At 42.6% G+C, this 25089-nt stretch overlaps 2 protein-coding genes across 5 annotated transcripts; both read left to right on the plus strand.

The window, feature by feature from the left end:
* The first annotated feature begins 332 nt into the window (after positions 1-332).
* On the plus strand, positions 333-19016 carry si:ch73-95l15.5 (golgin subfamily A member 6-like protein 22). 2 transcript variants are annotated; one of them, XM_046335919.1, is made up of 11 exons: positions 333-434; positions 1426-1652; positions 1808-2802; positions 3207-3359; positions 4816-4893; positions 7139-7255; positions 8485-8634; positions 8847-9014; positions 16963-17154; positions 17383-17574; positions 17683-19016. In XM_046335919.1, the coding sequence occupies exons 2-11, from the start codon at positions 1481-1483 to the stop codon at positions 17785-17787; spliced, it is 2322 nt and encodes a 773-aa protein (XP_046191875.1). In that variant the 5' UTR covers positions 333-434; positions 1426-1480; the 3' UTR covers positions 17788-19016. The 2 variants fall into 2 exon arrangements, with proteins under 2 accessions (XP_046191875.1, XP_046191876.1); XM_046335920.1 differs by lacking the exon at positions 333-434 and having other exon boundaries at positions 1519-1657.
* A 431-nt stretch (positions 19017-19447) lies between these two features.
* ccdc105 (coiled-coil domain containing 105) lies at positions 19448-24880 on the plus strand. 3 transcript variants are annotated; one of them, XR_006836129.1, is made up of 8 exons: positions 19448-19826; positions 20040-20327; positions 22671-22775; positions 23021-23186; positions 23537-23703; positions 23777-23880; positions 24071-24184; positions 24347-24488. XR_006836129.1 is itself a non-coding variant. In XM_046335927.1 (8 exons), exons 1-8 carry the CDS (start codon positions 19563-19565, stop codon positions 24542-24544), a joined length of 1398 nt encoding a protein of 465 aa, XP_046191883.1. In that variant the 5' UTR covers positions 19448-19562; the 3' UTR covers positions 24545-24879. The 3 variants fall into 3 exon arrangements, 2 of the variants coding, with proteins under 2 accessions (XP_046191883.1, XP_046191884.1); XM_046335927.1 differs by having other exon boundaries at positions 23777-23872; positions 24347-24879; XM_046335928.1 differs by lacking the exon at positions 20040-20327 and having other exon boundaries at positions 23777-23872; positions 24347-24880.
* Positions 24881-25089: the final 209 nt, after the last annotated feature.

Genomic DNA, 25089 nt, shown 5'->3' on the forward strand with positions numbered 1-25089 from the left:
TGGGTACACAATCGCCCAAACATGCGCATTTCCTAGTTACATAAGGAGCGGGGGGGGGGGCTATTCTGGAAATGATTGCCATCAGAATCAAATGTAATCTATAATGTTGCATAAACTTGAATTCCATTCCATTGTCGCTATTAGTTGAGGGAGGAGCTCTGACACTGTACATTACCAATGTAAAGTGTGCCTATGAAAATAATCAAATAGACTGCTGACATACGGACATTCACTTCTCAAAACGGGTGTAAGCATTAGTCCAAACAGAGATTTTCTATTGGACAAATTAAGGTAGGTCCCTCTCCGTTTCGTAACAGAATCATCGTAATGAATACACCCCAGGTATGAACAATGACGTCAGCAAGGTAGTGCACCACTCACAGCTCCTTTCCGGTGTAGGCTACTGCAGTGCGCTCGAGTTCCTGGTTGACATGGTAAGACACTTAAAAAAATATATTATATTTCTTTTTAACCATGTGGTCATTGGTAAAGTCATGAATGGTTTTGCAACGTTTAGATGGGACCCGGTTAACTTCACCGAGGATGCCACAGGGTTTTAATTTTGTGTTTAATACTTCCCAACTTTATCGGGTTTAGAGGGCGAAACCAGATTTAACTTCTAGAGACAGATAAACCGTACTCATCCAAATGCTTTATGCATGCAGATGGTCTAAAAGTGGAGATAAAGAAAACAAATCTGTGATTTTGGCAAACTCTAAAGGACGAAATGATTTTTTAAAAGTTATACTGCTTGATTCAAACTGTGAACATGTAGCCTATAACTTTCGTGGTTACGGACTTCGTGTTGTCGGAATGAAACTTATTTACACACATATGTTGCTTAAAATAGGATTGCATAGACAGGTAATTGGTCTTGGCTATACGTTGTGTATCACGGGCAACATAAATCAACAACCGTCTTTTGATATTGTATAGGAATAAACAACAGCAGCCTACAGTTCATAATGATCGGTACAAGCGAGCAGTGAGACGAATGGCGGAGAGAGCGTGGACGTTTGATACTTGTTTTTCGCTTTGACAGTATGCGAAATGTACTGTCAGCGTGGCTCAAGGTCGACGTGTAGGCGGCTGTGGTTTTCTACTGTGTGCTAAAAGAGCCAACGCATTGAGCAAAACATCCACACTATAATATTAAAGCACACTGACAGGCAAGCAAAAATCGAAGCTCTTCAGCAGGAAACTAGTGAGAGCAGATAACTTTTATAAGTGGGCCAAACGTGAAGCCAACTTTTGAAAACCCAGTTCTGACTTGGAAAAACTACTTTGAATGTCACTGCCAGCAAGTGCAATTATACAGAATGTAATTCTAAGATTAGATATCCAACCATTCTCTACAGATCAAAAAGTTAAGAATACATTTAGTTAAGACTGCAGCCAATAATCTTTTCTGCTTTATTCCAACAGAATATTGAAGATCGTTCTGTGGACATCAGGGGATTTTCTAGCCCTTCTGTCTACTATGTCCTCCAGAGGCAAAGGTGAGGGGTGTCTGGTGTGTGGGGGTGACCTGCACGGTAACCAACGGCGATGGCTCTTTGGGGGTCAGAACAAGAAAGATGGTCAGCCTCAGACCCCATCAGACTCACCGGGTAGAGGAAGTCTCTCCAGGTCTCCTCAAAGCAGCCCCTGGGGTGAGGTGTGTGTGTGTGTGTGTGTGTGTGTGTGTGTGTGTGTGTGTGTGTGTGTGTGTGTGTGTGTGTGTGTGTGTGTGTGTGTGTGTGTGTGTGTGTGTGTGTGTGTGCGCGCATGTATGTCAGTTCTAATGTTTTCTTTTCCCACTTTGAAGGTAGCACCATGTCCCTTGGCTCCACAACGTCTCTCTCCTCACTGTCCTCACCCGCTAAAGCAATGGACCTACTCTCTGTGCTGACACACATACTAGGCCAGCCTGTACCACGGGGCAGTGGGTGGGGGGAGTTCTTGTGTGGCAAATGCGTTTCAGTTCTAGAGCGGGTTTTCAAGTTTGACTCTGTCATTTCCAGAGTGAGGGTCTTATCCTCCGAGAGGCTTCAGAAGTTGACCCAGGAGAGGGACAAGGTCAGGCAGTGGGTACGTAGCGCTTACCGCCAGCGACACCCTCAGGATTTCAGGATGAGGAGCAGCACTAGTGAGGAGGATGGTGAGGGAAGGGGAGACAGAGAGGGTTACAACGAAATGTTGAAGGAGAACATGGCCTTGTCAGAGTATGAGTGCTGGTCTGAGAAATGGGACGCATGTCCATACTTCAGGAGAACGGGGAAAAGATGCACAAAGGGGAAAAATTGTGAAGGATGTGATTCTCTGAGGGTGTCCGACTCCGCCTATGAGTCAGTTTGTGGGGTTCCCCGCCTCCAACCCTTTCCCCCCTTGGCCCTATCGAGGAACAAGTCGCAGAGCATGCCTCTTCATTGGTCAAGAGTGCCGTCGCTAAGTTCTAGCCCAGCGTCATTGGCTGGATCCACTCTCTCCTTACGAGCGTCCTCTCGCACTGAGTCCATCCAATCACTGGATTCACTGGATTGCTGTGATCCATTTGATTTTCCAGGTGATTTGTCACTCCTGGTCCTCAGAGAGTTGAAAGGTATTGAAGGAAAGCCTGTCAATTCACCTTCGGGGAGTAAGATTCCCGTTTTGGGAAAGAGGGAAGGGCGATATTCAGGAGAGGTAGGTGAGACATCCCCCCCTGAGGTAACAAGGGTGCTGAATTTTGGAGAGCGGGAGAATGGAGGAGAGGAAGTTGCTGGAGAGTCCAATGACGTTTTGACTGAATTGAGGGACGAGTTTATTCCACTACACAGAGAGGTGAGATTTCTCTTGTATTCTATCATAATCCAGCATACCAAATAACGACAGGAAGTTATTATGAGTTGGACCAGGATTGTTTCCTGACGACAACCCTTTGTGTTCCCATAGCCTATAAATGAGCCATTCCCTGGTCAGGAAAATATCTCTGCCCTAAATGAGGATTTTCCGACAGGTTGCCTTGCCTGTGTAGTCTGTGGATCACTCCGTCGATCACGGAGTATAAATATTTACTTAGTGGTCTGTAATATGTCATCTAGGATCTATCATGTCTGTAGCCAGTACAAAGGTCCAACTCTGAATCTTTTCTTACTTATAAATACAGGAATGGGACTTCAACAGAATTAAAAGTGACAATTTATGTCTTTCACAAAATGCAGTTTTCTTATTTTTTTTTATTTCAGAGCAATACAGGCCGAGTGCACCTTGCAGTCAGACAGTTGAGAGGACAGCTTGATCAAGCTATGGCACGCAGCAAGACCCTCGGAACTGAGCTTAAACACGGGACCAAAACCAAACCAGATACCAATGTCAGTGGACCAAAGGATTGGATTAAGGTAAGCACTGAGTAGTTGATCGATTTTTCACTCTACTTGATTCCCCCATGTTTAGACATTTTCAGCTGCATTCCCAGACACAAATGAAGCCCAGTCATGGACTAAAAAACATTCTCAATGGAGATTCTCCAGGACTAGGCAGTCTCTGGGGAACCGGTCCATAGTTTTTGTAGTAACTCAATTGAGAAAGGAAACAGTTTAAATTGGTGAGCGGAATGGAAGTGTCATGATAATTTGGTTGCGTTCACACAACTAAGGTTGACACTCCCTGTCATGGTAACTGGCTGCTGACATTTTATACACGATAAACAGGTATAGGCCTAGTCAGCCGGTGCACAGCCATATAATGGCCTGAACATAGTGTCCCTAACATGCTTCTTCTGCATGTACTTGCGTGTGCACACACACACACGTCTTCAGAATCACTTGGATAGCAATGTCTTTAAGCCCGGCTTGTATTGACTAAGCACAAATAAAGCATTATGCAAGGAATGATGGGTGTGTTACAGTTTGTTTGGTCTCTGGACCAGGGAGTGTCCTCTTTCCTTAATGCAGGTGCGTTCATATAACCACACACACACACACAACCACACATCTCCCTGGAATCTTCCCCAACTAGAGGAGCAGCTCAGGATGGCTTTTCATAAAGAGATCATTAACATGCTACTCAGCTGCTTAGTGGCGTCTGTTAACCTTATCTCCTTACAGTAGACTCAAGTTATTCAATCCGGCACCTACCTATGGTTCTAGCATGTCTGGGCCTCACCCCCAGCTGTTAAGGCATCTTACCTAAACCGATTCTCATTTCATGAGATTCACGTCTGAGATTTAGGTCTGGCTTGAGTTCCAGTTTTTGGGATATTTTAGGAAGCCCTATTAGCAAGTTCAGTCTGGGAATGGGAGCTGTAAATCCACGACGAGCTTTGACGATTAAGAGCACCACAGCCAGCTCTACACAAGGAAATATTTTAATTTGTCTGGAATCTGGCATTCGCTCTACCCAATCCTAGAAAAGTTCAAATAAGTCAATCGTTGGGGTTAAGTATTTGTATGCACTGTGTGAGGTCTTACAGTATATCAAGCTTTTGTGGTGGGGAACTTTCACACTTGGCACTTGCAGGGCAGATTATAGGCTTATAATGTGTGTTCTAAATCTATTGCAAGAATACAAACTGATTGCCTGCATTCTTTGAAAGCATCAGCTGTAACATAGTGGCATGTATCACCCACAAGACACTGGCTTCAAAATGGAGAGGTCTGCTGCTCCAGCCTGGTCCCAGATCTGTTTGTGCTGTCTTGGCAATGCCTGTGGTCATTGTCATCAGTTTGAAAGACAACACAAATGGATCTAGGACCAGGCTAGTCTGCTCTAATATCGCTGCAACAATGCCAGCCCCCTGTTGACTTAACAACCTTCATCTAAGTGCTGTGTATGTTGTGATTATGGCTTTTTCAGTTGCCGCAGAAGGACGGTGGAAACTTGCTTCTGCAGAGTTTGGGGCATTCGCTGCACAGCAGAGACCGAGTTATCCAGGTGAGTGATTCATAGTGATTCTATGAAGGGAGAAAATGCAGTCATGCTGAAAACACAGGGATCCACTTCAATCAGGAATGAGACACTGGCTGAGCCAGTGGAATGTTGCCATCACAACATGGACACCCCACGCTCTTAAACTTAAGATATAGTGGTATTAGCAATTTTCAGCACTAAAGTTTATATGGGTGAGCAAACTTCCTTAGCTTAACATAGCCAAATAGATAAATCAAATCGGTTTAATATAGAGTACCAGTCAAAAGTTTGGACACACCTACTCATTCCAAGGTTATTCTTTATTTGTACTATTTTCTACATTGTAGAATAATAGTTAATATATCACAACTATGAAATAAGACACATGGAATCATGTAGTAACCAAAAAGTGTCAACAAATTAAAATATATGGTATATTTTAGATTCTTAAAAGTTGCCACCCTTTTCCTTGACAGGTTTGCACACTCTTTGCATTCTCTCAACCAGCTTCATGAGGTAGTCACCTGGAATGCATTTCAATTAACAGGCAAGCCTTGTTAAAAGTTCAATTGTGGGATTTCTTTCCTTCTTAATGCACTTGATCCAATCACTTGTGTTGTGACAAGGTAGGGGTGGTATACAGAAGAAAGCAGTATTTGGTAAAAGACCAAATAGAGAACTGACAGCCCATCATTACTTTCAGAATGAAGGTCAGTCAATGTGGAACGTTTCAAGAACATTGAAAGTTTCTTCAAGTGCAGTCGCAAAATCCATCAAGCGCTATGATGAAACTGGCTCTTGAGGGCCGCCACAGGAAAGGAAGACCCAGAGTTACCTCTGCTGCTGAGGATATGTTCATTAGAGTTGTCAGCCTCAGAAATCGGCAATTAACTGCACCTCAGATTGCAGCCCAAATAAATGCTTCACAGAGTTCAAGTAACAGACACTTCTCAACATCAACTGTTCAGAGGAGACTGCATGACTCAGGCTTTCGTGGTCGAATTGCTGCAAAGAAACTACTACTAAAGGACACCAATAATAAGAAGAGACTTGCTTGGGCCAAGAAACATGAGCAATGGATATTTGACCGGTGGAAATCTGTCCTTTGGTCTGATGAGTCCAAATTTGAGATTTTTGGTTCCAATCACCATGTCTTTGTGAGACACGGTGTGGGTGAACGGATGATCTCTGCATGTGTGGTTCCCACCGTGAAGCATAGAGGTGGTGGTGTGGGGGTGATTTGCTAATGACACTGTCTGTGACTTATTTAGAATTCAAGGCACACTTAACCAGCATGGCTACCACATCATTCTGCAGCAATACGCCATCCCATCTTGTTTGCGCTTGGTGGGACTATCGTTTGTTTTTCAACAGGAAGATGACCCAACACACCTCCAGGCTGTGTAAGGCCTATTTGACCAAGAAGGAGAGTGATGGAGTGCTGCATCAGATGACCTGTCCTCCACAATCACCTGACCTCAACCCAATTCAGATGGTAAGGGATGAGTTGGACCACGGACTGAAGGAAAAGCAGCCAATTGCTCAGCATTTGTACGGAACTCCTTCAAGAGTTTTGGAAAATAATTGTAGTTGACTACCTCATGAAGCTGGTTGAGAGGATGACAGCTTTGCACACTCTTGGCATTAAGGCAAAAGGTGGCTACTTTGAAGAACCTAACCTTTAACACTTAGTTATTACACTATTCCATATGTGTTTTTTCATAGTTTTGATGTCTTAACTATTCTACAGTGTAGAAAATGGTAAAAAAATCAATTAAAACCCTTGTAAGTAGGTTTCCAAACTTTTGACTGGTACTGACATATATATATTTTAATGTATTTATTGTCACATTTATTTGGGTGTGTACACAGTTTAGCTAATGTTATAGCGGGTGCAGTGAAATGCTTATATTACTAGCTCCTAACAATGCAGTAAAATGTCAAACGGGTACACAAATAATAAAAAATAAAAAGTTTTTTAAAATTACATCAATGTCGGAACAAATCCAATTATCAACCCAAATAGCACTGTAACAGCAATCCAACCGTGAGTGGTTGGGGCAAACCGTGTTTTCTTAAACTATCATTGTCTCAATATTTATCATTGCAACATTTGTTTAAATGCAGTTTTTGTATTCTGGTGTAATTGATATCATTAAATCTCTTTTTCCATATATCACATCAAGTCCTTTTCTGAAGCCATCTCTGGGACAAGCCGGGTGTTATTCCATGATCAGACATGAATTTCCTGTCTCCCTGTCTGTCTCAGGAGTGCATGTGTCTGATCAGGAAGATGTGTGTTGAGGTGGGGACAGGGACAGATGCGGCTGACAGACTGACACAAGCACTCACTGACAATCTGAAACAAACGCTCTCCGACAATAAGGTGAGGGCTCAGAATGATCCCATTTGATTATGATTTAAATAAGCTAATGGTTTAAAATAATAACTAAACTTGTGTAGACTGTCAAAGCATGAACAATAATATGTGTGAATATTTCCTTTTTTAATATGACATTACCTAAGTGATAATGCCAGAGAAGCCGGTGTTTGGAGGATATAGTGGTATGGGTGTTGTTGGGCCCGAGACGACATCTCTGGCAAACCGTGCCAATCTATCCTCCAAACACTAGCTTCTCTGGCATTATCACTTTAAATACAATGGGTTACCAACATATTAAAATAATGATTGACATATTTTCATTAAACGTTATTTTGATTAATTTCATCCTTCCACAAGATATAGTCCCGACACACATCTAGGGTTGCTAGAGACGCGACCCAGTCGTTCACTCTGCTTGTTCTGTATCTATGGACGCGACCCAGTCATTCGTTATAAATGTTCCATTGCCATACTGGCTGGCAATGTTCTTATCGCTTGCTTGCTTGCTAGCCAACTACAGCTAACTTACAGTCAAGTGCAGCCAGAATAACAGCAAAATAGCGGCATTTGTTTAAGCTGTTTTCTAGTGACATTTATTTGGATACATCCATAACAATGAGCTAATTAGGTGCGATTCCCTTAGCATAGAAAATGTGCTCACTTGTCAGGACACTATTGTTCTGTGCCAACTGCACAGCTACCGTAACAAAATCACTTCAAACTGAAGCTGGAAAGACTGCAAATTTGCATTTCGTTTTAACTTTTCCAATTGACATTTTTTATATATATCCATAAAAATGACTCCAGCTGATTTCATGATTTCGACTGGCAGAGAAATGGTTAATTACTATGGGTCAGCTGGATATCATATTTCAATTTTGAAAATGTCGCAAGGCAGACTGCAAGGTTTATACAAATCTCTGCTGTTGAAAACAAATTGTTAGTCTAAAATAAATCTGAGATAATGTCTAGATGCTTTTTATAGTGGAAATCAAGTTTATAAGTTGCCTGACTGGGTTGAGACAGTGGATTGCGCATGCAGATGGAACATAGTGTATATAGTCATTTTAACATCATATATTTAGCTGGTGGCAATTTGTGGAATAGACACCGGCTGGTATGCAGTCTTAAGCAATCAGTATTCAGGATTAGACCCACCCGTTGTATAATTTGGGATATAGAGCATTTACAAGGTTATTTTGCTGATGTCTTATGTTCTACCTCATCTTTAGCAAGCCCTGGAGGCTCTGCGCTCAGAGATGAGTGAGAAGGAGAGGAGGATGGAGAGCGAGCTGGAGGCACTGCAGAAGGCTTGGAGAGACCGGGAGAAAGACCTCTCCACACTCAACACTGTACTCCAATGTAACCAGTACATCATCAATGTGAGTCTGAAGTTGAACATGCACATACACACACGTGATTGCTGTGTTACCAGTGTATGGCAGTTGCTGTAGAACAAGTCCACACACTCAGATGTATTCATTCACTTTGATTAACAAAGGCAACATTGTGCTGGATACACTATAGTCACTCAGTCAAAGGTGTTACTAGTAATTTCTCACATAAGCTTTGTTTTTTTTCTTCTAACCCCCAGGAACTGAGAGTGGAGCTAGTTGAGAAGGAGCAAGTGCAGCGGGAAGGGCAGAAGGAGAAGGAAGTGTGGAGACAGCGGGACCTGGCACTCAAAGCAGTCCTACAGGAGAAAGAGTCACTTCTCTTCTGCCTGAAGGAGGCGCTAGAGAGCTCTCAGAAAGACATGCAGGTGAGGGGATCACATCAACATACAGTATCTCTATACGTTGAATTAAATTAGGTCCGACGAGAAGGATATCCTGCTTTGAATGGATGGAACAGGCCCAGATCCACACCTTTTGCGTGAAGAAAAGACACCGGAAAAGGGGATGCAGATCGGGGATCCTTCTGAGAATCCGGAGGAGAGAGAGTAAACACCCAATGCCTTCCATTCTTCTTGCTAATGTACAATCATTGGGAAATAAAATTGATGACCTACTGTTAAGATTATCCTACCAACGGGACATTAAAAACTGTAACATCTTATGTTTCACCGAGATGTGGCTGAATGAAGATGCAGACAATATAGAGCTAGCTGGATTTTCCATGCAACGGCAGAACAGAGACGCTACCTCTGGTAAGATGAGGGGTGTGGGGGTGTGTCTTTTTGTCAATAACAGCTGGTGCGTGATGTCTAATATTAAAGAAGTCTCGAGGTATTGCTCGCCTGAGGTTGAGTACCATATGATAAGCTGCAGACCACATTATCTATGAAGAGAGTTCTCATCTGTATTATTCATAGCCGTCTATTTACCACCACAAAACGAAGCTGGCACCAGACCGCTCTCAACCAACTCTATAAGGCTATAAACAAAGAAGAAAATGCACACCCAGAAGCAGCACTCCTAGTGGCCGGGGACTTTAATTCAGGCAAACTTAAATCAGTTTTACCAAATTTTTACCAGCGTGTCATGTGCAACCGGGGGGGTCCTGGACCACCTTTACTCCACACACAGATGCATGCAAAGCTCTCCCCCACCCTACATTTGGCAAATCTGACCATAATTCTGATTACGGCTTACAAGCAAAAACTAAAGCAGGAAGTACCAGTCGCTTAATACGGAAGTGGTCAGATGACGTGGATGTTACACTACAGGACTGTTTTGCTAGCACAGACTGGAATATGTTCCAGGATTCGTCTAATGGCATTGAGGAGTACACCACCTCAGTCATCAGCTTCATCAATAAGTGCATCGATGACGTTGTCCCCACAGTGACTGTACATACATATCCCAATCAGAAGCCATGGATTTACAGTCAACATCTACATCGAGCTAAAGGCTAGAGCTGCCGCTTTCAAGGAGTAGGAGGCCAATCCGGACGCTTATAAGAAATCCCGCTATGCCCTCAGACGAACCATCAAACAAGCAGGGCGTCAATACAGGATTAAGATTGAATCTTATAACACCAGCTCTGACGCTCGTCGGATGTGGCAAGGCTCGAAAACTATTGCGGACTAGAAAGGAAACCCAGACACGAGCCAACCAGATGAGCTAAATGCCTTTTATACTCCGAGGCAAGCAACACTGAAGCATGCACTAGAGCACCAGCTGTTCTGGGTAACTGTGTGACAACGCTCTCGGTAGCCGATGTGAACAAAACCTTTTAAACAGGTTAACAACATTCACGAAGCTATGGGCTAGACTGATTACCAGGACGTGTACTCAAAGCATGCACAGACCAACGGTCAAGTGTCTTCACTGACATTTTCAACCCGTCCCTGACCGAGTCTGAAATACCTACGTTTCAAGCAGACCACCATAGTCCCTGTGCCCAAGGACGCGAAGGTAACCTGCCTAAATGATTACTGTCCCGTGGCACTCACATCTGTAGCCATGAAGTGCTTTGAAAGGCTGGTCATGGCTCACATCAACAGCATCCTCCCAGACACCCTAGACTAGAGGTCGACCGATTATGATTTTTCAACGCCGATACCGTTTTTTGGAGGACCAAAAAAAGCCAATACCGATTAATCGGCCTATTTAATAAAAATAAAATAAAAAACATTTACATTTTATTTATTTGTAATAATGACAAAAATATAATACATGAATAAAAATAAATTTAGCCTCAAATAAATAATGAAGCATGTTCAATTTGGTTTAAATAATGCAAAAACAAAGTGTTGGAGAAGAAAGTAAATTGTGCAATATGTGCCATGTAAAAAGCTCATGTTTAAGTTCCTTGCTCAGAACATGAACATATCAAATTTGGTGGTTCCTTTTTAACATGAAACTTCAATATTCCAAGGTAAGAGGTTTTAGGTTGTAGTTAATATAGTATTTATATGACTATTTCTCTCTATACCATTTGTATTTCATATACCTTTGACTATTGGATGTTCTTATAGGCACTATAGTATTGCCAGTGTAACAGTAAAGCTTCCGTCCCTCTCCTTGACCCTACCTGGGCTCAAACCAGGAACACATCAACAACAGCCACACTCGAAGCAGCTCCACAAAAGCCGCAGCCCTTGCAGAGCAAGGGGAATAACTACTCCAAGTCTCAGCGTTTCAAACGTCACTCGCTCTATCGCACCCCGCTAACTAGCTAGCCATTTCACATCGGTTACACCAGCCATTAGGCTGATAGGTGTAACGGATGTGAAACGGCTAGCTTAGTTAGCGGTGTGCGCTAAATAGCGTTTCAATCGGTTACGTCACTTGCTCTGAGACCTTGAAGTAGTGTTTCCCCTTGCTCTCCAAGGGCCGTGGCTTTTGTGGAGCGATGGGTAACGATGCTTCGAGGGTGACTGTTGTCGTTGTGCGCAGAAGGTCCCTGGTTCGCGCCCGGGTATGGGCGAGGGGACGGTTTAAAATTATACTGTTACATAGGCATGAAGTCATAAACAGCGCTGTGCTTGCGAAGAGCTGATGGCAAAAAGCACAAAAGTGCTGTTTTAATGAATGCTTACGAGCCTCCTGCTGCCTACCATTGCTCAGTCAGACTGCTCTATCAAATCATAGACTTAATTATAACAACACAGAAATACGAGCCTTTGGTCATTAATATGGTCGAATCCGGAAACTATCATTTTGAAAACAAAACGTTTATTATTTCAGTGAAATACGGAACCGTTCGGTATTTCATCTAACGGGTGGCATCCGTAAGTCTAAATATTCTTTTTACATTGCACAACCTTCAATGTTGTAATAATTACGTGAAATTCTGGCAAATTAGTTCGCAACGAGCCAGGGTGCCCAACTGTTGCATATACCCTGACTCTGCGTGCAATGAACGCAAGAGAAGTGACACAATTTCACCTGGTTAATATTGCCTGCTAATATGGATTTATTTTAGCTAAATATGCAGGTTTAAAAATATATACTTCTGTGTATTGATTTTAAGAAAGGCATTGGTGTTTATGGTTAGGTACAGTTGTCCAACCATTGTGCTTTTTTCGCAAATGCGCTTTTGTTAAATCTTCCCCCAGCGTTGCATCGATTATATGCAACGCAGGACACGCTAGATAAACTAGTAATATCATCAACCATGTGTAGTTATAACTAGTGATTATGATTGATTTTTATAAGATAAGTTTAATGCCATCTAGAAACTTACTTTGGCTTACTGCATTCACGTAACAGGCAGTCTCCTCGTAGAGTGCAACGAGAGGCAGGTGGTTATAGCGTTGGACTAGGTAACTGTAAGGTTGCAAGATTGGATCCCCCGAGCTGACAAGATGAAAATCTGTCGTTCTGCCCCTGAATAAGGCAGTTAACCCACCGTTCCTATGTCGTCATTGAAAATAAGAATGTGTTCTTAACCTACTTAACCTAGTTAAATATAGGTCTAAAAAATATTTTTTTAAATGGGCAAAATCGGCGCCCAAAAATACAGATTACCGACTGTTATGAAAACATGAAATCGGCCCTAATTAATCGGCCATTCTGATTAATCGGTTGACCTCTACCCTTAACCCACTCCAATTTGCATACCGCCCCAACAGATCCACAGATGACGCAATCTCAATCGCACTCCACACTGCCCTTTCTCACCTGGATAAAAGGAACACATATGTGAGAATGCTGATCATTGACTACAGCTCAGCATTCAACATCATAGTGCCCATGAAGCTCATCACTAAGCTAAGGACTCTGGGACTAAACACCTCCCTCTGCAATTGGATCCTGGACTTCCTGACAGACCGTCCCCAGGTGGTAAGAGTAGGCAACAACATGTCTGCCACACTGATCCTTAACTCTGGGGCCCTTCAAGGGTGTGTACTTAGTCCCCTCCTGTACACAACTCCAACACCATCATTACGTTTTCTGACGACACAACAGTGGTAGGCCTGATCACAGTGCAGCCACACACCTCCAACGGGACTGACGCGCAGAATAAATACCAATGCCGCACAGAGACGCACTTAACGGAGTTCGCCCCATTAGTTTGTACTTTTTAGATTGTTGATTCGATCACAGAAAACTTTGTATCAATCCATTTTCAATGCAACAAACCAAAACAAATCTAACTTTGCAAGATTGAGTCTCTGATTTTGCCCAACGGAATATAATTATATAGGCGGGTGTCGCCCATCAGCGGTCTTGAGCTTTTCAGTTCAGATCATACCACAGAGCGCATATGCACATTTGTTGATATTCTTTGCTAGTTACCAAGTTATTAGCCCAGTTATAGATAAGTATAGGTCAGCAATGGGGAGTTACTGCTTCCAACAAGAACACAAAACATGTTGGCCACATTTTAAGCTGTCTTGGTAAAAAGCGTATGTCTAAAGGGGCATTGTTGTATTTTGAGACGGGCTTGAATATGCAAATAATCTAATAGACAGAGGGGTGGCCCACATTGTCTAATTCTCTATATGGTAATAATACATTTTATTTTATAAAGTGGTTTCTTGTATCATACAACACATTAAAATGCAATGTAGTCACCTATTTGGCCAATGTTGTTACAGGCCCGGTAAAAAGTCATGAATTAATGTCAAGCCCTTAATAACGTGAAAGGGTTTTAAAAGTCTCATGCAATGTAGGCCTGAACAGCAAATATAGGCTACTGTAGGCTATATCATAGAAATCAAAAGCTATTTCCATTTGAAAATGTTATGGGATTCGCACCGTTTTGTTGGTGTGCCTACGTTATGCTCAAATAGCCACAATAGCCTATTGGCTACTGTCTAAAACTGTAAGGGGACAGTCTGTGTTCACTGTAAACGTGCACCAGAAGTTGCACAAAATTCTCACACGGTTCAAGTTTCCTCTAACAAGACCAAACATTGGCTCAGTCTCCCCAAAAAATTGCGGGAACATTTCTACAACAATAAAACATTGTTTTAATGTACAGTTACTTTGCATTAGCGCCAGGGCTCTAGACACAGTTTTACAGTGCTATGTAAGTCAACTGAGATGGTAGCCTAATGTTTAAAAAGTAAGCTATTTATCTAACATATTCAGGGAATGCATGATTGATATTTTGATGCGCAACCTGTCAAAATAGGATCCAGAATGATCAGATTTATGTTTTGACTCTTTATGCATATACAGTACCAGTCAAGTTTGGACACACTTACTCATTCCAGAGTTTCTTTATTTTTTAAACTATTTTCTACATTGAAGAAAAGTAGCGAAGACATCAAAACTATGAAATAACACACATGGATTCATGTAGTAACTAAAAAAGTGTTAAACAAATCATAATATATTTTAGATTCGTCAAAGTAGCCACTGTTTGCCTTGACTACTTTGCACACTTGGCATTCTCTCAACCAGCTTCACCTGGGATGCCTTTCCTACAGTCTTGAAGGAGTTTCCTTCACTCTGTGGTCCAACTCATCCCAAGCCATCTCAATTGGGTTGAGGTTGGATTATTGTGGAGGCCAGGTCATCAGATGCAGCAGTCCATCACTCTCCTTGGTAAAATAGCCCTTACACAGCCTAGATGTGTGTGATCATTGTCCTGTTGAAAAATAAATGATAGTCCCACTAAGCGCAAACTAGATGTGATGGCGTATCACTGCATAATGCTATGGTAGCCATGCTGGTTAAGTATGCCTTGAATTCTAAATAAATTACAGACTGTGTCACCAGCAAAGCACCATTACCTCCATGGTGGGAACCACATATGTGGAGATCATCCACTCTGCATCTCACATAGACACGGCGGTTGGAACCAAACATCTCAAATTTGGAATCATCAAGCCAAAGGACAGATTTCCAACAGTCTAATGTCCATTGCTCATGTTTCTTGGACCAAGCAAGTCTCTTCTTCTTATTGGTGTTAGTTAGTACTGGTTTCTTTGCAGCAATTTGTCCATGAAGGCCTGATTCACAGTCTCCTCTGAACAGTTGATGTTGATGTCTGCTACTTTTTATTTATTTATGTATTTTACCTTTATTTAAGTCAGTTAAGAACAAATTCTTATTTTCAATGATGGCCTAGGGGCAGAAGGACAGATTTGTACCTTGTCAGCTCGGGGATTTGAACTTGCAACTTTCCGGTTACTAGTCCAATGGTCTAACCACTAGGCTACCCTGCCGCCCCAATAAACTCTGAAACATTTATTTGGCTGCAATTTCTGTGGCTGGTAACTCCAATGAATTTGTCCTCTGCAGCAGAGATAACTCTGGGTCTTCCTTTCCTCTGGCGGTCCTCACGAGCCTGTTTCATCATAGCGCTTGATGGTTTTTGCGACTGCACTTGAAGAAACTTTCAATGTTCTTGAAATGTTCCACATTGACTGACCTTCATTCTGAAAGTAATGATGCGCTGTCGTTTCTCTTTGCTTTTTTGAGCAGTTATTGACATAATATGGACTTGCCCTTTTACCAAATAGGGCCATCCTCTGTATACCACTCCTACCTTGTCACAACACAACTGATTGGCTCAAATGCATTAAGAAGGAAAGAAATTCCAGAAATTAACTTAAGGCACACCTGTTAATTGAATTGCATTCCAGGTGACTACCTCATGGAGCTGGTTGAGAGAATGCCAAGAGTGTGCAAGCCTGTCATCAAGGCAAAGGGTGGCTACTTTGAAATATCTAAAATATGCTAACTTTTTTGGTTACTACATGATTCTATATGTGTTATTTCATAGTTTTAATTTCTTCACTATTATTCAACAATGTAGAAAATTGTAAAAATAAAGAAACCCTTGAATGAGTAGGTGTGTCAACTTTTGACTGGTACTGTGTGTGTATGTGTTTTATATATATGAGAGAGATTTTCTTTTGCCAGCATATTGCCCTGTAGGCTATATTATTCACTGAGGAAGTGGCGACTCAAAACACTTGGCTAGATGGCTATATACCAACAATATCAGAGTTAGCAATGTTGGCTAATTGATGGGCCTCGGCTACTTTATGTTTACTGAACAAAAATATAAATGCAACAATTTCAAAGATTTTTATAAATTAAATAGGCCCTAATCTATTGATTTCACATGACTGGGAATACAGATATGCATCTGTTGGTCACAGATACCTTAAAAAAAAGGTAGCGGCTTGGATCAGAAATCAGTCAGTATCTGGTATGACCACCATTTACCTCATGCACCACAACACATCTCCTTCGCATAGAGTTGGTCAGGCTGTTGATTGTGGCCTGTGGAATGTTGTCCCACTCCTCTTCAATTGCTGTGCGAAGTTGCTGGATATTGGCGGGAACTGGAACATGCTGTTGTACATGTCGATCCGGAGCATCCCAAATGTACTCAATGGGTGATATGTCTGGTGAGTACACAGGCCATTGAAGAGCTGGCACATGTGCAACTTCCAGGAATTGTGTACAGATCTTTGCTACATGAGCCCGGACAGTATCATTCTGAAACATGATGTGATGGTGGTGGCTGAATGGCACGACAATGGGCCTCAGGATCTCATCAAGGTATCTCTGTGCATTCAATTTGCCATCCAATAAAATGCAATTGTGTTTATTGTCCGTAGCTTATGCCTGCCCATACCATAAACCCACCGCCACCATGGAGCACTGTGTTCACAGCGTTGACATCAGCAAAACGCTTGCCAACACGTTGCCAAACAGGTGGTGTGTGGTTGTGAGGCCAGTTGGACGTACTGCCAAATTCCCTAAAATGGTGTTGGCGGCGGCTTATGGTAGAGATGGTACATGTTGCTCTTCAGGTACACTTTCCTCCTCATTATTTGTTATCCTTTCCCCCAGGCACTGTCGGACTCTGTGATTAGCCAAGGGGTGTCAGGAGGCGGGGCAGTGGGGGCTCTGGCCTCTCAGCTGGAGGAGAAGGAGAGCCTGGTGATAGCCTGGCTTCAAGACAGAGAGGAGCACAGCGCCACCATGTGCCGGGAGGTCTCTCAACTCACCACCGCCCTTCAGGACTATCAGGGCATAGTGCAGGTGAGTGCAAACGAGGATGGTAGTGGGTGCTTTCACCAATCCCTGTCTTTCATATCAGTGAAGAGGAAGCCATTTAAGACTAGTAAGATGCTCCCTCTATATACTGAGATGTGTTGTGTCTTCCATTGTTTTTTACACAATTCAGGTCATCTTCAGTGAGGTACCTAAAATACCAAGCCTATAATATAGTTTGGTCATTTGAACCCATACCTTTCCCCTCTTCTCAAGGAGCAACAGCAGAATCATAGTCAGACGGTGTCTTCGCTGTCAAAGCAACTCAACGACACACGCAACAACCTGAGGGAGAGCGGGAAGGAGAACAAGGAGGCACAGCGAGCCTGGCGGAGCGAAAAGGAGGACAAAGAACGGGAGGAGAGGAAATTGAGGGAGAGCCTGGAGAAGAGAGACAAACTCATTGAGGTATGTCCGTACATGAGCGAGATATGTCCATACTTGACCTTAGAAAAGCACCAAAGAGTGGACCAAATTAACACGGAATATTTTGATTTGTAAACCTGTTTTATTTAGCAAGTTCTCCTGGATTCCGAGGAACGGGATCATCTACTCAAAGAACTTCAACAGAACCTGCTGAACAAATTTGAACCCATGATTGCTGTCAAACACACATTATGAAAAAGACAAAGAAAATAGTGAGAGAGCAAAAAAATGTGGAACCATGAAGGTACAATGCACATTTTGTATAGATGAGTTGCATGAACCAGCACTTTCTTGCACCACAGGTAGTTTACTACTAACTACAATTATATGTAGGCCCATTGAAAAGGTTGTGTTTTGCACATTTGCAGTAGTTGATCTTCCCTTGGCAGGCAAGCCTTGGTTTTTGTGTGAAAACAGTGTATGTCCTTTACAAAACTCCTGACTGGATATTTGTCAATAATGATAATGTTATTGCTCTATTTTGGCATCATTCTTATTTGTGTATTCATATTCACTGATTTAATTGATGAAGTATGCTAGTAGTTCATGTAATAATATAATAATAATATATGCCATTTAGCGGACGCTTTTATCCAAAGCGACTTACAGTCATGTGTGCATACATTCTACGTATGGGTGGTCCCGGGAATCGAACCCACTACCCTGGCGTTACAAGCGCCATGCTCTACCAACTGAGCTACAGAAGGACCATGTCTGACATGGACCAAAGTATATGTTGAATTTACTTAAATGGTACTCTGTCAATGAAATATATCAATACAGACGGTTCAATCAAATCCTTTCATTGACTGAGAGTACTATTTATGCAAATTCAAAATACACTTTGGTCCATGTCAGACATTGACTAACTACTAGCATGGGACATAGGGAAATGTGTCATGAGATTTGTTCATGTGTCCTTCAGGGCATAGTGTAGTGCAACCTAATTGATAAATGCTATCAGAAGGGGGATTATTATTGTGTTGGATTTGGACCGTTTGAAGTTGCAGTTTCCCAAAAGCTTTCTTTATTGGTCTCATACTGTAAGTTCTGTATTATTATTTTTCTGAATGTGCCATTTTGGTTATTTTATTCATTCTGCCATTTTCTTTACACATTAGCTTACATCATACTGCTTGGTAATTTTATTGTCATGAAGGGGTTAATATTTTTGACCCCAAAATATTTATTTGGACTTTTTGGGGGGTTTAATTTTACTACAGAATGGTTTGATACATTTCTTTTTGGAAAAGGTTTCTAATTTTATGTCTGTCTTGTTTTTATGTTCTGTCTTTTAATGTTCTGTTTCCTTTTTTTTCATTTTGTATTAGACCTACTGCCTGTCTTTTGGGGTTTTGCTGCCATGTTTTCATTTTAAGTCTTTGTGAGATTGAGAAATAAACCTCACTTTTTGATCAAAATGATTGAATGTAGTCTGTTTTCATTGCATGTATTTTGCTGCCTATGTCATGGATGATCAAAGGGACTTTCATGACCCGCGGGTGTCTCATATGCTATGTACTTATGTATTTCACACTCGGAATATGATCCCCAGTAAACGGTCATGGCTAGAAGGAATCCAGCGTTTGTCAAAATGTACTTTTTGTAGCCGGCTTAGGAAAATTTACGCAGTAGGTTATAATTAACGTGGCAGTTGAGAATTAAGATAAGGTCAGGAAAATGGTTAGGGTTAGTTAAAAAAAAAAAAAAACTTTTGACGGAATTTTGACAAAAGCTGGATTCCATTTAGACATGACCGCCCCCACAACTGACTGGCCTATTGTCCAATCACAAGCAGGACCATGGTTTCTGGTTACTTGGAAACTGTTGCTTTGGAGATGATATTTCAACTCTAGTTTATTTGACCCTCGGCAGGTTGAGGGGAACTTTTCGTAATTAGTCGCCTAATCAAAAGAGACTTGGTAGTTAAAATATATATATATATTTTAAGAGGCTTGAGTAAATAGAAAATGCCTGTTCAGTCAGTTCCCCTAGCCTCTGTGACGATAGGACCGCATTCTTGGCGAGATGATACGATGCACTCTATACGGTTAGCGGAACACTTGGTGCGGCAAACCCACGCAGGACTGCCGGGGTCTATCAGCCGAGCGCGGAGCTGTAGCGCCACGGCGTTTACCCGGAGGCGCACAAACACAATTGAAGAGGTTGGAAGTGGAGATACTCATGATGCTTTGTGCAAGAATAAACTCAGACCCCAAAACACAGGCACAATGGTGAGAGCATAATATTTTAAAGTTATGATGAATTAAATTAATAGTGAATGTATGTGCACTATTTTGAATCATGTGGGCTATATAAGCTTTAGCCTAAAATATATGTTGGTGGTAATTGCTGTTTTGCGAAATAATGCAATCACAGTTAATGAAATGAAGTTATATATTGTTGTATATGTAGACTTCAATGTCATTATCTTATGTCATGTTTAGTTCCCATATGCTACCACCACCACCACATTTGTGGTCCCGTTTCCCCCTCCCTGCTTCCGAGAGCAGTGTGCAGAGGCAAGTGGCGGGGTAGCAAGGGAGTACATGCGCAGTGTGAGGGAAATGGAGGGCGAGATACGTAGACAAGCTGGCCGGGTGGCATATGAATGCGTTAAACTGGAGCGGGAGAGAGGCCTCCTGGAGAGGATGCTGAGGAGCCTGAGGTGTGAAATGCTGATCAACAAGAAGAGTGTGGAGGGAAGGACCATAAGACCAGCTTCTACTGAGTCTGTGAGTTCAGTGTGTGCAGTGCATGAGTCACAACTGAATTAATATAATAATAATAATAATATATGCCATTTAGCAGACGCTTTTATCCAAAGCGACTTACAGTCATGTGTGCATACATTCTACATATGGGTGGTCCCGGGAATCAAACCCACTACCCTGGCGTTACAAGCGCCATGCTCTACCAACTGAGCTACAGAAGGACCATATTTCCACCTGACCCCAAGTTATTCTGCCCAGTATTGCTTTGCTGGACTAGATTAGGCCAATATGTATTCCAATCTAAATCAAATCAAATTTTATTTGTCACATACACATGGTTAGCAGATGTTAATGCGAGTGTAGCGAAATGCTTGTGCTTCTAGTTCCGACAATGCAGTAATAACCAACAAGTAATCTAGCTAACAATTCTAAAACTACTACCTTATAGACACAAGTGTAAGGGGATAAAGAATATGTACATAAAGATATATGAATGAGTGATGGTACAGAGCAGCATAGGCAAGATACACTAGATGGTATTGAGTACAGTATATACATATGAGATGAGTATGTCAACAAAGTGGCATAGTTAAAGTGGCTAGTGATACATGTATTACATAAAGATGCAGTAGATGATATAGAGTACAGTATATACGTATACATATGAGATGAATAATATTGGGTATGTAAACATTATATTAGGTAGCATTGTTTAAAGTGGCTAGTGATATATTTTACATCATTTCCCATCATTTCCCATTATTAAAGTGGCTGGAGTTGAGTCAGTGTGTTGGCAGCAGCCACTCAATGTTAGTGGTGGCTGTTTAACAGTCTGATGGCCTTGAGACAGAAGCTGTTTTTCAGTCTCTCGGTCCCAGCTTTGATGCACCTGTACTGACCCCGCCTTCTGGATGATAGCGGGGTGAACAGGCAGTGGCTTGGGTGGTTGTTGTCCTTGATGATCTTTATGGCCTTCCTGTGACATCGGGTGGTGTAGGTGTCCTAGAGGGCAGGTAGTTTGCCCCCGGTGATGCGTTGTGCAGACCTCACTACCCTCTGGAGAGCCTTACGGTTGTGGGCGGAGCAGTTGCCGTACCAGGCGGTGATACAGCCCGACAGGATGCTCTCGATTGTGCATCTGTAGAAGTTTGTGAGTACTTTTGGTGACAAGCCAAATTTCTTCAGCCTCCTGAGGTTGAAGAGGCGCTGCTGCGCCTTCTTCATGATGCTGTCTGTGTGGGTGGACCAATTCAGTTTGTCTGTGATGTGTACGCCGAGGAACTTAAAACTTACTACCCTCTCCACTACTGTTCCATCGATGTGGATAGGGGGGTAACTAAAACAAGAAGCTCCCGCGCTGAGGTCTGTTCAACGCTGGTCCGACCAATCTGATTCCACACTCCAAGACTGCTTCCCTCACGTGGACTGGGATATGTTTCGTATTGCATCAAACAACAACATTGACGAATATGCTGATTCGGTGAGCGAGTTCATTAGAACGTGCGTTGAAGATGTCATTCCCATAGCAACGACTAAAACATTCCCAAACCAGAAACCGTGGATTGATGGCAGCATTCGCGTGAAACTGAAAGCGCGAACCACTGCTTTTAATCAGGGAAAGGTGACCGGAAACATGACCGAATACAAACAGTGTAGCTATTCCCTCCACAAGGCAATCAAACAAGCTAAGCGTCAGTATAGAGACAAAGTAGAATCTCAATTCAACGGCTCAGACACAAGAGGTATGTGGCAGGGTCTACAGTCAATCACGGATTACAAAAAGAAAAACAGCCCCGTCACGGACCAGGATGTGTTGCTCCCAGGCAGACTAAATTACTTTTTTGCCCGCTTTGAGGACAATACAGTGCCACTGTCACGGCCCGCAACCAAAACATGCGGACCCTCCTTCACTGCAGCCGACGTGAGGAAAACATTTAAACGTGTCAACCCTCGCAAGGCTGCAGGCCCAGACGGCATCCCCAGCCGCTCCCTCAGAGCATGCGCAGACCAGCTGGCTGGTGTGTTTACGGACATATTCAATCAATCCCTATCCCAGTCTGTTGTTCCCACATGCTTCAAGAGGGCCACCATTGTTCCTGTTCCCAAGAAAGCTAAGGTAACTGAGCTAAACGACTACCGCCCCGTAGCACTCACTTCCGTCATCATGAAGTGTTTTGAGAGACTAGTCAAGGACCATATCACTTTCACCCTACCTGACACCCTAGACCCACTCCAATTTGGTTACCGCCCAAATAGGTCCACAGACGTTGCGATCTCAACCACACTGCACACTGCCCTAACCCATCTGGAGCTACTGTATGGCTATGAGAAAAAAAACACTTCAGATGATTGTTCTGTTTCCAGGGCAGAGACGGAGCAGACCATTTGCTGGAGTGTGAAAAGAGAGAACTCACTGAGCTGAAACAGGAGATGGAGAGCACTCTGAGGAGCACACTAGCCCAACTACAGGTGATGACATCTAACTGCTAGAGGCTGGGTTACTGTAAAAACACTATGACAAATGCTAATGTGCACAGGGCTTTATAAAACAAATGTGATTGGTCTCATTCTCTCTTTTTATGGTTTTCAATGGATACAGGTGCCTAGGGTTATGATTATGCCTATTCAAGAAAGTTGTTGAGATATCCCTTGATTTGCTATTGATATACCCGTAAAAAAAAGCCCTTATCTCTCTCTCTCCTTGCCGTGTATAGACCCTGGGTCAGTGCAGTAGGCAGCTGTTGGACTGTGCCAGTGAGAGAGCGCGTGTTCTAGAGCTTCTACCACACACTGGCTCTGGCTCTCTCTCCGCAGGGGGACAGGGAACTCCCTCCCAAGGCCTCATAAAACTACCAGAGCCAATCGGCCCCTTCACTCCAGGTGCTATGTCAATAACATACTGTACTAATGTAACACAGTTTATGGCACTGCATTGACGTCACCTTGTCCCATATAGTGCCTATTGTGGTTACACTTTGTTTTATTGTCAGTGATTCACCTAGTTTTTGTCTTAGACACGACATGGTGACAGTGTAATTACATAATAGTTACATAATAGCCACTCATTTATTTATTTGGGATTTATTTAAACCAGCAGCTGTAGGCTTATCATTTGCTAGTTAGCCCCACAAATTGCCCATTTCTACTATATACTTTTAGTGGATACTAGGCAAATATCAGCTGAAACAGGTCTGAAAAATAAAGAATTACCCACATCTTTCCCTTCTCAGAATGTAAGCAGGTTCTGGAGTCTTCCACTCTGACTGTGAACCAATCACAGCTGCTACGAGAAAACATCAGGCAGATGATTGGCAATGCTATCGCCAGGCAAAAAGCTGCCCACCGTACTGTCAATGAAGGTCTGGTGAAGAAAATAGCTGAGACAGTCACTCTGAAGGTACAGCATGGGACATACGATAGTATTTAACATTTAAAAGTCAAAATAGTAAAACTCTCATTCTCTCACACAGCAAAATCTTACAATTATGTCTGCAGCCGCCAGGCAAGCCATTTTTCGCAAACAGAGGCAGCTGAACCTCATTCGTCACAGCCATGACAGAGCACTGGTCAGTATGTGAGTGGAACTGTCTGTAAGCTTTGTCATGGATAAGCATGTGCATTGGAGATAGTGTATGTATCTGTGCTGATTTGGTAAAGAAAGAGCCACTAACATTGGTGTAATGGTTGGTTGGTTGTAATAATGTTGATAGTGGGTGACTTCACTACTCCACCCCTATCTTCCTATGTTGTCATGTGTTTTCCAGGGCCCTGAGTACAGTGGGGATATACTTTCCAGAGAGAAACTGAACAGGCCTATAGTAAAGGTTTACCACAGACACCCTGGGACCCAGTTACCTGAGGCTGCTCATCTCATACAGGTAACTAACGACCTTCCTCTAAAAATGAACATGAATGACTGTAGTAGATTCACATTTCTGTGCAAGTCTTCCATTGACATCAATGCATGATTTATGCAATTGTCGAGTTAAGTGCTTGCTCTCATGTTTGAATTCAGCCCTGAGTCTTGTGTTTTTTCTCAGGGTCGTTCTGTGTTGAGACACTGCCTGCTGTCCTCTGAAGAGGAGCTCTCCAGGCTGCAGGGCACGTGTCTGCAGCTGGTGGCCAACCTGCATGGCAAGAGGGCTGCAGAGCAGGTGGACTCTGCTGTGGTCAGGCTGCGGCGGCAGCTGGTCGACAGACGAGCAATGCCCACTTTCCTCCAACAGGGGTTGTACTAAACTCATTATGTAGTGCATGACTCAATTCATCTTTCCTCAATGTTTCTTCTCCTCCAATGCATTTTGAGAAGTAGATGAGAGGAATCAAGGAAAAAGAAGAGCCCGAATCTATAGTTGTATACAAACGGCATTTGTGTTTTCTCCTGGATATGAAGTGAAAGATGGACCAATGTGCTGAAAAGGGGACCATGTAAACAAGATATTAGGAAGGTGTTTTTAAACCTAGTCATGTGTGGCATACCAGCACTCGATTAACCACATTTCTGCATTACACCATGATTGTGTACTTGAAATAAACAAACAGTATTTCTCTGCAAAGTCAGCCCCATTGCTTATTGTGTGAGAGTCCCTGAGAGCATAAATGTGCATGGGTTTCATTGGCATGTACTTGATCTCCTTGTCATACTGCCATTTTGTACAGCTTGGCATCTATATTGCGAATTGAATATGTTCAGCTTAGACTGCATTAGAATCACAAACAGTTTGCTGTACTGTTTATGCTCAACGTCACCTGTGAATATATGTATACTGTTAAAGTCCAATCT

Source organism: Oncorhynchus gorbuscha, unplaced genomic scaffold (assembly GCF_021184085.1).
Source record: "Oncorhynchus gorbuscha isolate QuinsamMale2020 ecotype Even-year unplaced genomic scaffold, OgorEven_v1.0 Un_scaffold_874, whole genome shotgun sequence".
In the NCBI taxonomy this organism is placed as follows: Eukaryota; Metazoa; Chordata; class Actinopteri; order Salmoniformes; family Salmonidae; genus Oncorhynchus; species Oncorhynchus gorbuscha.

Excerpts from the sequence above, each read along its gene's own strand:
- si:ch73-95l15.5 (XM_046335919.1), top strand. The coding sequence starts at position 1,481 with ATGTCCTCCAGAGGCAAAGGTGAGGGGTGTCTGGTGTGTGGGGGTGAC. Across the intron at positions 2,803-3,206 it reads TTATTCCACTACACAGAGAG|AGCAATACAGGCCGAGTGCA; the intron begins GTGAGATTTCTC and ends TTTTTATTTCAG. Across the intron at positions 17,575-17,682 it reads AGAGAGACAAACTCATTGAG|CAAGTTCTCCTGGATTCCGA; the intron begins GTATGTCCGTAC and ends TGTTTTATTTAG.
- ccdc105 (XM_046335927.1), top strand. The coding sequence starts at position 19,563 with ATGCCTGTTCAGTCAGTTCCCCTAGCCTCTGTGACGATAGGACCGCAT. Across the intron at positions 19,827-20,039 it reads CCCAAAACACAGGCACAATG|TTCCCATATGCTACCACCAC; the intron begins GTGAGAGCATAA and ends TGTCATGTTTAG. Across the intron at positions 24,185-24,346 it reads AGGCTGCTCATCTCATACAG|GGTCGTTCTGTGTTGAGACA; the intron begins GTAACTAACGAC and ends GTTTTTTCTCAG.